Genomic DNA, 13,037 nt, shown 5'->3' with positions numbered 1-13,037 from the left:
AGAAGTTGGCTAGCTTGAGAGCTAGCGATATTACTTAGCCAAGTTAACGTTAACGTTAGCGCTCAAGTTTGGGAGCTGATTTTGTCAAGGAGAAAATAATAGAAATGATTTAACAGATGAAGTGAACGCGTGTCACTTCACAAATAAACTGTTAACGCACGGGAGGCACTTATATTACCTTCTCAATTGTACGTGGAACTTGTCGACGGCTTTGTAACTTACTCCACTTGGGATGTCGTGTAGACACGGAATGGTGCGGGGAGGTAACCCTGGTCTGCTGCCTCTTCGTGCCACAATTCCTTTCCAGCTCCACAACAAAGCACAGCCACACTCAAAAGATGGCAAGACAGGTAAATACGATTGCAATATTGATCAGAACTTCTTTAGACGTCCTGAAATAAAATGTATGCCTCCGAATGGGTTTTTGTGGTTCCTGTATTTCGATTCCAACTAATCAAGGCAACGTTGATTGGAAGTTGATATGAAAATTGATAAATGTGTGTGTGGAGTAGTTGCTTATGCATTTCTTCCAAATTGCAAATCAACAAAGTAGTTTCACCAAAAGAATGTCTGGCCTGCCCTGAATCATCCATCCCCCACCCTGGAACCAAGTGGTGATGTGTGTGTGTGTGTGTGTGTGTGTCTGATGTCAAATTAGTGTTGAAGTACTAGAAGTTAACATGTCCAGTCTATCCAATTATGCATTCACTAGCACTCCTTTCAACAAACAATTGTTTGTAGTAGTCTGCAATTTAGTATAAATGGTTATGGTAACAATGATGGTACGTGTACATCTCACCAAAAGGAAACTCATCCCAACCCACACCAGATCTTGCACATAGTTTCCAGTCATATACTGACTGCATCATCAATATAAAATATATGGTCCTGTATGTCATCTCAGTTTATGACAGACTAGTAGCCATTTTGACCATTTTCAGTAGCCTACCAGGCAGCTGCCGGATGCTGATGCATTGGCGATGCAAAAACAAATTTCATTCAGTCCAACAAAAGCAAATCAAAGTCAACGTGCCAATAAGCGTTTGATATATCTGACATGGATGCTTGAGCATTTCCCACATAGTTGAATGTGCCCTCCTGACCACCCTGGCATGTGCCACACGCTGAGCAGGAGGCTGGGAGTCAAGGCCACTTCCTTGACCCTCCGGATCACGTCGCTGGCTGTTCACAGACTCCCGTCGCTGCGTAACCCTACGCTCGGGGCTACTAAGTTTATTTTGATGTCTTGTTTGGTCGCATGAGGGAGGGAGGGAGGGGGGTACTTGTGGTGGTGATTGTGTGTGTTTGTGGAGAAATGGAGTGGGGGCTGAAAAGGCCAAACAGAAGCATTTGCCTGGTGTTGAGTAACTGCCACCCACCCCCCCCCCCCCCCCCCCTCCCCTGTCTGCTGTCACATGGAAAAGTTCCACCTGCCAGCAACGCACAGCACTACCTGTGCTCCCACACCACATGGGGAAGGTTTAAGGTTGAATGTGGAACCAGCTGTTCATTTGCTATTAAGCTATTGTCAGCGATAGTGTCTTTGTCCTTAAGGTTAACAGTAACAGTGAATAAAACCGTTAAATAAAGCCAGTTACATGTAGACAAAGGTTGACCTTTTATGACCTGTCAAACATACAGCCGTTCCTTATAGCCTACAGCTCACTTTTTCTGTCTTTGCCCTCCAACAGACAGGAACAAGTCCAGGCCTCCAAAGCCGTCTCTCCATCGGACGCTGTCTCTGGACACGCTGGTGGCCCCCTACCTGCAGGGCCAGTGGCCCAAGGAGCCCGAGGGGCTACACATCACCAGCGATAACGATAAGGCCACACAGGTCAGGAATACATCCTCAGTCAATCACCTGTGTAGTATCTAGCAAATACCTCCTTTGTTGCCCTGACAAATGCCAGCAAGGCTGCCTTATGTGCCTAAACATGACCAGTGCATTTTACTACTAGCAAGGCTTCTTTCACAATGTCAAAAGAAAACACAGGGTTGATGGCACACAGAGCACTTACCGTCCCTGACTTGAATGATGCTATACATTTCAGATGTGAAACGGATATTTGGTGGAAATGGTTCGGTAAGTGCAGGCGTAACAGTAACCCTATAGTGGTGTTTTCTGACATGAATTGGAGTCGTGTCTGAGACACAGCTTGAATCCAGTGTCCTTCTAGATTACCTAGTAGGTCTTGAATCCAGTGTCCTAGATTACCTAGTGGGTCTTGCTCAAGGTCATGGATAATGGAGGGCTGCACAAAGGACATTTTTTGTTTTATTGCTGGCCAAAGTGGTGAGTGCAAAGAGTGAAAAGGTGTATACACACTTCAAACATCTTGAGGATTCTTTTTTTCACACAAGCTAACACCAAGTGAGGTGTTTAAAAAAAAATGTAAGTGTTACTGTTGATGCGGCTCTTCAGATTTGTTTAAGGCAATGCTACCTGTTGCAATGTTGCAATCTGAGGTATACAAAATGGCTTTTAATCAAGTGGTACACTACATTGAACATTTGAAACGGTTTCAGCTTTTTCAAACACTGTCGCTTATGACAGTTGGGTGTGAGTGCCTGTAATGACCAGTCATTTAGTCAAATGAATCCCTGCTACCAGATACTAGTCATCAAAGTCCAATGGAAATCTTTGTAGTGACTGTAAAGATGGCAGCACATTGCTAGCTAGCAATCTGGAAGGATCCATACGTCTCCTTATTATCCCTCTGTTTGTGATATTCACATGTAAAAAAAAAATATATAAATTAAATTATACAATTCTTTCTCAGATAGTTTACCCGAAGCAATGTGTAGCACAACTAGAGCTCTTATTGGCTCACAGTGTAATTACTCATCCTTCATGGATGTTCTGTGTTACAACACAACACACGTTATTGCGTTTATTAATGCTTAATCCAAGTGTGATCACCAATCCAGGACGGACAGCCTGTGTGAAACTGAAAAGCCAGTGCAGTGACCAACCGGCCATTTTGTGTCCCCATCATGGCAGCTATGGCTCCAACATGGCATCTGCAGCATAGGGGCTCTTAGAAGTGTGTACATGGCTGAGTGGTTTTAGTGTTTTTGCTTTGAAAGAGGTGACTGAGCAGAGGGCGAGGTTGCGTTGAGTGTGTCTGTAGTTTGCAGACTGCAGGTGCCTCTTAGAAGCAGCAGTGGCAGCAGCAGAGCGGTTAAGGCTTACTTGGAGGGCTGCCAAATGAGGAGACGGTTTAGTTTTGTTCGTTGTGACCTCACAAATTCTTTGCCACCCCACCCCACTGTAGGTGAAATTGGTACCATTCTCATATGGGAGTACCAGATTATGTAGGTATCTTACCCAGTGAGCAGGCGCCGGGTGAATGTGGGTGCAATTGTGTATGAATTGTGATATTGTCTTCACAAGGGCCACCAAGACACACTGGTGCTGTCCTTGCAACAGCAACAATATGTTCTCACCCAATTGGACAGGGATCAAACATTCAACACAAAGGCAGATCAATTCAGTTGAACACCTTAGGCGCCACACAAAGTGTAGTGTTCTCCACAGTGGTCAAGATAATGATAATCCACAAATCAGTCTCATTAAAGGTGCATTATGCAACAATTTTGCTTCAGGATTAGGGTTAGTATAAGCAGTTTAACCTTAAAATAACAGCTTTAAAAAAATTGGGGCGCTACAATGACATTTAATATGGAGAATCGCGTCGTGCCATTGGCATAGCAGGGTCGATAGGCATATAACTGCGTTCTGTAGTTTCGCCTGCCGCAGCCCGCCGACCTGACTTGTTTACCTTCTGCCAATCTAGTAAGTAGACTTATTTGCCGTCTTGCTTAGTCTTGTGTTGCACTTGCTTGATGTTTGACTGTGTAAGGACAGTCGTTGAGTAACTAGTTTTTCATAATGTCAGTGTCAGCACATTTCAAGAGATTTCGTTAGTTTAAGCTGCTAGCATACCTTTAGCGAATAGCTATTGATCCTTATTGCACCTTTAAATATATCAGTCTCATAAAATATATTATACTATCAATTTGGAACTCTGATTAATAATTAAATTAATAACTACAAACAAAGTTACCTTATTAATAGTATGGTTGAAGGTCATTGGAGTTCTGAATAGAAGGGGTTGACAACGTCCATTCTTGTGTAACATTAAATAAACCAGCGTATATAAATCAAAGTATTTATTTACACAATGATAAGGAAATAACACACAATATGTCTAGCAAAATGTATCTAACTAATGAATTGAAGGAGTACAGGGATGTGTTAGAGAGAGGGAGTGTGTGTGTGTGTGTGTGTGTGCGAGCTGGTAAGCTCGGAGTTGTGCTGTTAGGAGCGAAGAATGTGTTTGTGTTCCTTTGTCTGATCACCGTAGTTCCGCGTGCATGTGTGTGCATGTTCGTGAACATACATGTGGTATGAAAGGGACGAGCCTATATGTTCGAGTATGTGCTTCGCGTGTGTGACTATATGAAGGCCAAATATGTAACGTGTGTGCTTGCGATGCCATGGTAGAAGAGAGAAATGGTTAGTAACGCACGCAAGTCCCGATGTATATGAGAAGCAATCCTAACGTTAACCCTTAGATGGTGTGGCAAGGCCAACTACCAACTAACAATGAAAGTATATAACAGTTATGTTCGGTAAACAAAACAGATACAATACATGAACAATGGCATATGATATGTAAACAGTCCTATGCTTAGCCAGGTTATGAATAAGCTACGATAGCTAACTGCCCAGTCGATGTTTACGAGTCCCTTGAAAAGAGTCGTGCTGGCGAATTCGACGCTTAGGAGGCAGAGAAGAGATGAAGCTGTCCGTAGATGGAGAAATTTGTCCTTGCTGTGAAGTCGTTGTTGCACTGCAGGTCGGAGGATTTGATCGCTCGGAATGTTGCAGAAACGGTAATTCTGTTGTGCTTCGTTGTCCCGGAGAGTTAGCTAGCAGGTCTATTGTTAGCTGCTTTGCTAAACTTACTTCTGCTGCGTTAGCGGCCAGTGTTTAGCTAACGAGAGATCTTAGGCAATTGTTTGCCGTGAACAAAGGTGAGAGCTTAGTCTGTTCTCTTCCGTTGTGAGAGAGCAAAAGAAAGTTGTTTCTTCACCCTTGGAGGTGAGTGGAAGGAGATGTGAGCCTGGCATTCGACAGTGTCTCGAGAGAGAGAGTTGTATCATTTCAACGCAGTTTATAAGGGGAAAAGTGCGTCACGATTTTTACATCTTGTTTGCAGCCAATGCTGTCTCAATGATAAGAAAGTCAGAGTGATAAGGGAATTGTGGGTAATGAAGTCTTTTGTGGGACTACCACCTACACCACCCTACCCTACCCTATCCTAGCTTAACCCGCATCTTACCATCAGCCATGTCTAACACAACACCCCCCCTCCCACACCCAGCCGCCCCAGCCCCATCCTTCCTGCCTCTGCTCAAAGCGCCCTGTCACTCAGTCTCCACACGCCACACAAAAGTGTCTGCTTGTGTAACGCACTATCACCCAGACACATTCTCTACTGTCCAGCCACCCACTCAACATGCCATTGTCTTGACCCCCCCCCCCCTCCCTCCATCTCCTCCCTCCCTCTCTCTCACTCTCACACACATGTGGCCTCTCTGTTACTGACAGACACACACATCCACACACATGCAGTATCTCTGTTACACACACACACACACACACACACACAGATTCACACCCTGCAGGGGGAAATTTGAGTGAAACGTTACACTGATCCACCCCAAGTCGCCTGTCTCCTGGGACTGTGAGTACAAGGCTGTTTATAGGACCGGGTCCCGTGATCCTGGAGTGGCCGTCATCGGGGGCTGGGTGGGTGGAGGGGTGTCGGAGATCTGAGGGTGGCCAGTGGAAAGGGAGGGGGCGTCTGATGGTGTACATTCACATAACCGCTAGAGCAGCGGAGGGGAGGGGAGGGGAGGGGAGGGGAGGGGGTGCGATGCCTCACTCCTTGGGTTTCCTCAAGGGTAGATGTGTGGAACGGGGCGCACAGTGACCGGTTGTATTTGTCATGTTAATGTGTGTGTCACATTTACGACTCCACTGCAGTGCCTCATGACCTCACTATTCAAAACCGCAAGGTATTTTTGACTGGACACTTCAGCAGGGAGAGAGCGAGCGAGAGAGAGGGAGAGAGAGAGAGAGAGAGGGAGGGAGGGAGGGAGGGAGGGAGAAAAGACTTGTTGGTGTATTTTTTTGCTTTTTTTGTCATTACCGGTGGGACTTGGCCACGACTGGTCCATCTGTGATTGGACACAGGGGAGAAGACCCCCCCAGGGCACCTGTAGGGGAGAAGAGTTATGTGAACGAGAAGCGGACTGAAGATCTGAGTGAAGACAAGTTCAAGATAGACATCTAGAGAAGAGAAGGAAGGACCTGCCGATGGCATCTACTGTTCTGCTGAGTACCCTCCCGTCAGTTAGATTGTGAAGTGGGACTGACGTTGACTAACCACTCAGTGGCGTTTAGGAGTGTTAAACAAGCCACACACAGGACTGCAAAAGCAGAAGCCTTGCCTGGGCAACAGGCAGAGCAGACCCTGTTCTGGGAAACCTGCTCCAGTTGGTTCCTATTGGTGTCGGGGAGGGCCTGTGGGGAGAGGACTGATTATGTCGGTATGTCACAGGCATCACTGGTCTTTTCTCTCTCTCTCTCTCTCTTTCTCTCTCTCTCTTGTTCTCCTTCTCTCTTTCTCTCTCTCTCTCTCTCTCTCTCTTGTTCTACTTCTCTCTTTCTCTCTCTCTCTCTCTCTCTCTCTCTCTCTCTCTCTCTCTCTCTGCTTTAAATGCATGAATGAATTTAACAGACTGTCTGTTAACTCTGTGCTTGAGTGCAGTTGTGTGTTGTTGTGAAAAAAGGCAGCAGGCATATCTTGATCAGTACTGTTTGTATATGTGTCTTGACACAGCTGTGCTAGTGAAACAGGTGTGTGTGTGTGTGTGTGTTGTTGTCACGGAACTGTCACTTTTGTCCTAAATTCACATGTAACATATTGGGCCCTTTTCTCATCAGAGAGGTTAGGGGAAAACCAACAGATAGTTCCTCTAAAAGTCCTCTTGTTGGCCAAAGACCAAAAACATTACATGGACAGAACCAAAATAAGGTCCTTAAATTCATATGCATCGGTATATTTTCTGTCATGAAGATGAATTTCGTATGTCTAGCATTTTGAAAATTTCAGTATCAAACCAAATCTGTAACACTCGGATCATGCATCTGAAGTTCACAAATTCAGATTCTCTCTTCAATTTGCATGCAGTCGTATGAATTATCCTGAACCAAAAAGTGAGTTCACCTCTGGCTTTGGTCTGTGTGCACCAGGAATGGGTACCAAGCACAGAAGTTCAACAAGGCAGTTTGGTTCATCTGTGAAATCCGCTGGTCTTCAGCATGTGTTGAGTGAAAACCTGGCGAGTTTACCTTTGTGTCAACCATCAACCAGATTTGAAGAACAACCCATTACCTAAATGATTCCTTTCACTTTTTTGTCTCTCACTCGCGGCCTCTTTTTCTCTCTCTGTATCATTAACTCTCTGTCCCTCTCTCCATCTCTCCACAGACTCCCAGCTCCTGGGCAGAGGAGAGCAGGGGGAGGAGAGGAGGTGGAGGCCACAAGCGCTCAGCATCCTGGGGCAGTGCAGAGCACCTTAGGGAGGTGAGTGTCTCCCCTCAGGGTCCTCCTCCAGGCTCAGTGCTCAATCTGAGGCTAAAAGCTTTTACTCAACAATATTACTTTTGGCATCTGAAACACCTCCATTACATTTGGCTGATTTATTCAGTAATGAAATAGTTAATACTTAGTGACATGTATATGTTTTCTTAAATGTTTTTTGAATGGAGGATTATGAATTAATCCCATTTGGTGAGCACTGGCAGTGTGCTGTGATGTTGTGTTTTCAGAATAATGAATAATGATCGCTATTCTTGAATACTTTATTTTTGTGCTGACACAGAGCTATAAGCAACCATGAACAATAGGCTTAGAAATGGCACAGTGATAATTGTGCTACCCTTGAACAGGAATAGCAAGGTATGCTAGTTTAAAACAAGGCATATTTAAAGCTTGTGGCGTTAGGTTGTTACATTTCAGTACCGTTTAATCTATATTGTCATTTGGATATAGCTACCGTTGTTAGCAAATGAAGAGATTGGTGATGGAACACATGAAATCCATTATCACAGCGAGCCCCTTGTCACAGTTTGTCGATACAGACAGGACGTCCCGTTAAACAATCAGATAAGAGACCTAGCTAAGGAGGTCAGTTAAAAATCAAACAGTGAAGTTTGGTCCAGGCCAATCATTCATACTGAATGTCATCTATCTTGTATTGTCATATAAAAAACAAAGCATGTGGCAGATCATTACCCTGAATGGGCCTGATTGGGAATCTCCACCTATAAATGTGTTGGGAGATAAAAGCAGAAGCTCAGCTTGGCATTGAGTAGTACAGTATAGCGTGACTAGTCATGGAAATAGCACACCTGCCAAACCAGAAGCAGCTAGCTGTTGTTGGGTGGGACTTACCGCTTGTTGTGCAGTACTGCCCCTTTCTCACTGATTGGTTCTCCATGCCGCCCCTTCCTCACTGATTGGTTCTCCCTGACCCTTCCTCACTGATTGATTCTCCCTGCCTGGCCCTTCCTCACTAATTGGTTCTCCCTGCCGCCCATAGGTAGCCAAGCTACGCCATTCGCTACAGAAGCGCTCCAGACACGCCCCTCCAGGAGGGAGCAATGAAAGGCCCGCCCATCCACTCCCTGGCAACCATGCCCCTGGAGCCACACAGGTATGCCAGCACTGTGTGTGTGTATGTGTGTGTGGGTGTGTGTGTGTGTGTGTGTGTGCGTGCGCGTGCGCGCGCATGTGTGAGTTTTTTAACCGCTGTTCTGTTGATTAGCCCCGCAACAGAGATTTAAAAATGGCCTGGCTTTTTATAGGATCTTCTGTCATAGAGCTGACATCTCACTTACTTACATACCCTGGGGCACACACACACACACACACACACACATACACATACATATCACTCACATGTGCTAATTTAGCTAACATGTTCACTTTTATTTTATATGCACCTCCTCACAGGCTGATTGAGGTATGGGATATATATATCTATATAGATATAGATATATATGTATATATATTAAAGAGTTATGACTGATGTTACAAACTTCCAAACACAAATACTCTCATATAGCTCACACATAAAGAGACACATCCATTCACCCAGGTATGCAGTTGTATGCATATGCACACACACTCTCATAACTCCCTTACTCTTTCTCTCCTCCGCACAGACAGGTCTTCTGACCCCCTTGAGTCGCCTGGCCCCTCGTCTTAGGCGAAGCGTGGAGGGGCTCAACCTGGAGCTGGAGGGAGTGTTTGTGTCAGAGACCCCAGAGGAACAGCACCAGGTGAATTTACACACGCACGCACACACACACACACACACACACACACACACAGTACTCTTAAAAACTCCTGTGAACTTCGAGGGACGTTAACTGAACATCAAAAAGAAGAATGGAACATCTCCTTCACACCAGTGCCTACAATTGAAATCCACTGATGTTTGTACTTTTATGGCGATTTCTGTGTGTTTGTTTCTACTCACTTCTCACAATGGACAGCAGGACTGGTTAGGGCTGTGTAAGGAAGGAGTGCACTTAGCTCTCAGACATACAGTGTCTAGATGTGAGGCTGTCTGGCTTTGCCACCTCTCCTGTGACCCAATAGCCCTCTTTGGGTGTCACTAGCTTCTCTCTTTTCTTCAGCAGCTGTAACCGCCAGAACTCTTCGGCATTGTTGACACTTGCCAAACAAGGTGTTGTCTGGGTTACAGTTGACAACTTGTTTACAAGATTGGCTTTAGCCAGTGTGGCATTGCAAGCATGTGTGTATCGCAAACCAAGCAGATTTGCGTGGCTGTCTGTTTTTGTGAGTCCGTTTCGGTCTCTCTCCTACCTGCTAGATCCTGGAGGTACCAGATGGCCACCGCGCCCCTGTCCCAACCCAAAGGTGCAGCAGCGGCTCGCAGAGTGACCCCTCTCCCGCCCACCTTTCTCCCTCCCACTCCCCCTGTCCAATGGCTGATCCCGGTGAGTGAGAGTAGAGCTCTCCTGTTGGCCGACTGATGTGTCACTCAGGGGTTGTGTGCGACCGGTGCTGATGAGTGTAATGCATAGACGTATACATTACACAACAAACAAACACACACATATATGCATAGACATATCCATCAAACAACATCTATGAAAATCAGTTGGGAAATGTGCATGTGAAGAGTGTTTTTTAGACAGACACTTGCGTTGGTTAAGTCGTTTTTGGCTCGATCGATATGGTAGATGTGTTGATGTATTGCAGCAACAGGCTTTAGCAGGCAGTGTAGTGTCTACATATATATATGTCTATGGTGTAGCGGGTATTGATGTTTGGGTTGCCTTCCTCAGACATGGTGGAGTGTGTGACCCTGGGCCCCACTCCCTCCCCCTCTCCGCCCCCTGACGAGGTGCAGCTCTCCTCCCTCCTTCTGCCCTCGTGTTCCCCCCTCCTGCCCTCAAGCTCCCCCCGGCCCAACAAGACCTACGCCTTCCAGAGGGAGCCCCCAGAGGGCTGTGAGAGAGTGCGCGTGTGGGACGAGGCCGTGTGAGTAACACACACACACGCACACGCACGCACACACACGCACGCACGCACACACACACACAAGTATTACTCATAACCTCCCCATACAATCATACTCTAAGGAAAAACAGGTAGTGAGTAGGCCATACCGGGATTATATTTGAATTCAGTAGTTTTATTGTAGATTTATTTGACTTTGCCAAAGTGTCTCTGCCCACCCCCTCCTAACTCACTGACTGTTGTGTCCCCCTCTTCAGAGCCTCCTCTCAGGGGGAACACCTCCTTCTTCCCTCCTGTCCCGACCCCAACAAAGTCAACTTCACCCCACACGGAGGCTCCGCTTTCTGCCCCGTCAGTCTGCTGAAACCCCTCCTCCCCTCCATGGACCTGCTCTTCCGCGGCCTCTCCGTCTCACCCGTAACTGGCTGCCCAGGACAAAGCCCCGCCCCTTGCACGGCATCAGGGCATGCGGTTGGTGGATACCTGACTGGGCCCCTCCCAGACCCCACCAGCTCAACCATGTAGCAGCGAATCGACCACAACTGAAACAGTAGTGAACTGATGGACAACAGATGAAAGATGATATTCTTTTTCACAGAGCTTTTAAATGGGTACACATACGAATGGACATCTGGAACACTAGTGATAAATTGTTGCTCCCCAAAAATATATTAAACTTTATAGAGGAGAAAACCAATAACAACGCATAAAAAAAACCCAATCACAAGCAGCAGCACGGCTAATGGAAACATGGAAGATTTTTTACTCACAGTGGTGAAGCACTAGACGGTATATCGTTCTTAGGAAATTCTCCTTGTGTCCTTTCTCTGTGTTCTAGATTGGATGTTGACTCCTGTCACTGGCCTTTCAGTACCGCAAGAACAGATGCTTTTGTGCCACCGTGTCATTTTCTGTAGTAAAGTATTACATTTCTGAAACGGCCAAAGGCATACAGTACATGTGTCCTGGTTATCCCTTACAAAAGGTAGACCAGACCTGGTGACGTGAAGTCAGGCTGTCATGGTGACGCGGTACAGCCAACCTCAGGACTGCATACGGACTAGCAAACTGGCCTCTCTGCAAATACATGAACTGGGCTGCTATTGTTTAAGAGGGCTTACCCAAACTTGCTCCACTTTGAGTATTTTGTATTTTTCTCAGACATTGCTAACACCCTACTGTGCTAGTTCAAAACAGGTCGTGCATAGTTAAGAGGGTGAGTTTCGTTCAGGCTTTGCTGTCTATTGAGCTGTTTCAGTATCCTTCCCTGTTCACTTGTAAGCTGTAACCATAAGCTAATCGTTCACAGTTCTCAGTTATGAATGTCATGGATAAGACACAGAGCAGCTGTGCCTCTCTGTTAGCCTGAGTAGCAAACCCTGGCCAAACCTACAAAAACATTTCAATTGTATGTGGTATGAATCTTTTTAAAAATGTATGAGCATTCTGTTAAACTGTCTGCATTGTAGTGTTTTTTTTTTTTCCTCAAATGATTGAACCTATGTGAAGCATTTGTCACAAAAACGGGAGAGCATCGAAGGGCCTGTGTTGAGCAGTGCTTTGTAATGGAGTTTTCTCATAGGTAAACATATGTGGAACCTGTGGCATCCTACTGTAGCCTTGGTGCTTCTTTACCTACAGAGCTGCATTTATGGTGCCTTTGGTTTTTACTAATTTTTTGTTTCTTATTGTTCATGAAAAGCCAAAAATATGAAAGGGACGTTTCATAAAACATATTTAATAATTGTTAGAGGTGTCCTTTCAGGGTTTTATTTTTAGATTGCCAGGTGAAACTGTTCGAGTTGTATCGGTATGGTTGTTTTGGGAAGGACAGATGGAAGATCTTTTCAGTTTCAGCCATTTTGGAGGAACTAGTGAGAAGTCATACTTGGTTCTTTATTTTAATTGTTAGGATGTTCACTTTGGCTGTTGTATTTGTTAAACAATATGCTTATTTGTGTGTATTTTTCACAACTCTGGCTTTAGGCTAGCGTACATCAGGGCAGCATTCTAAGAGGGTATACATACTGCTATTTGTCAGCACTTAAACTGCCATTTTCTTTCTTTGAAGAACCCTTTAAAGGTGTATTTTTTTTGGGGGGGGGGGGGGGGTATAAAGGCAAGCATATCCATCAGTGTTGTTCATATAGATTTTGAGTTCAAACTGTTTCTTTGTAACACATTTCAGTCATGTGTTTAATGTGGTAGACATATAGTTAAGATTATGTTTTGAGTGGGAAATGTTTTGCTACTCCATACAATCAGTGATTTGCTTGAAAAATGTTTACACGTTGGTGGTTCAAGGTTTTCTTCCATGTTGCTGTAGCATATTTTTCATCTGTTGGGTAGTGGAGTGTGTTCAGGCTGTCTTGAGTGTTCAGTTGTGTTCATAATTCGTATGATTGG

General features: G+C 45.3%; 1 protein-coding gene across 2 annotated transcripts; it reads left to right on the top strand.

Annotated features, from left to right (window-relative positions):
- Window positions 1-201: 201 nt before the first annotated feature.
- Window positions 202-12,713, top strand: fam117aa (family with sequence similarity 117 member Aa). 2 transcript variants are annotated; one of them, XM_080857217.1, is made up of 8 exons: window positions 202-350; window positions 1,692-1,834; window positions 7,566-7,661; window positions 8,680-8,793; window positions 9,305-9,421; window positions 9,979-10,105; window positions 10,457-10,652; window positions 10,945-12,713. In XM_080857217.1, exons 1-8 carry the CDS (start codon window positions 233-235, stop codon window positions 11,183-11,185), a joined length of 1,152 nt encoding a protein of 383 aa, XP_080713343.1. In that variant the 5' UTR covers window positions 202-232; the 3' UTR covers window positions 11,186-12,713. The 2 variants fall into 2 exon arrangements, with proteins under 2 accessions (XP_080713343.1, XP_080713342.1); XM_080857216.1 differs by having other exon boundaries at window positions 204-350; window positions 10,889-12,713.
- The last annotated feature ends 324 nt before the right edge of the window (window positions 12,714-13,037 follow it).

Source organism: Sprattus sprattus (assembly GCF_963457725.1).
Source record: "Sprattus sprattus genome assembly, chromosome: 18".
Classification (NCBI taxonomy): Eukaryota; Metazoa; Chordata; class Actinopteri; order Clupeiformes; family Clupeidae; genus Sprattus; species Sprattus sprattus.
This window is presented reverse-complemented; position numbering and strand designations above follow the sequence as displayed.

What these genes read in the sequence shown, in the direction of transcription:
- fam117aa (XM_080857216.1), top strand. Translation starts at nt 233, where the DNA reads ATGTCGTGTAGACACGGAATGGTGCGGGGAGGTAACCCTGGTCTGCTG. An exon ending in ATAACGATAAGGCCACACAG is followed by an intron (nt 1,835 to 7,565) that starts GTCAGGAATACA and finishes ATCTCTCCACAG; the next exon opens with ACTCCCAGCTCCTGGGCAGA. An exon ending in ATGCCCCTGGAGCCACACAG is followed by an intron (nt 8,794 to 9,304) that starts GTATGCCAGCAC and finishes TCCTCCGCACAG; the next exon opens with ACAGGTCTTCTGACCCCCTT.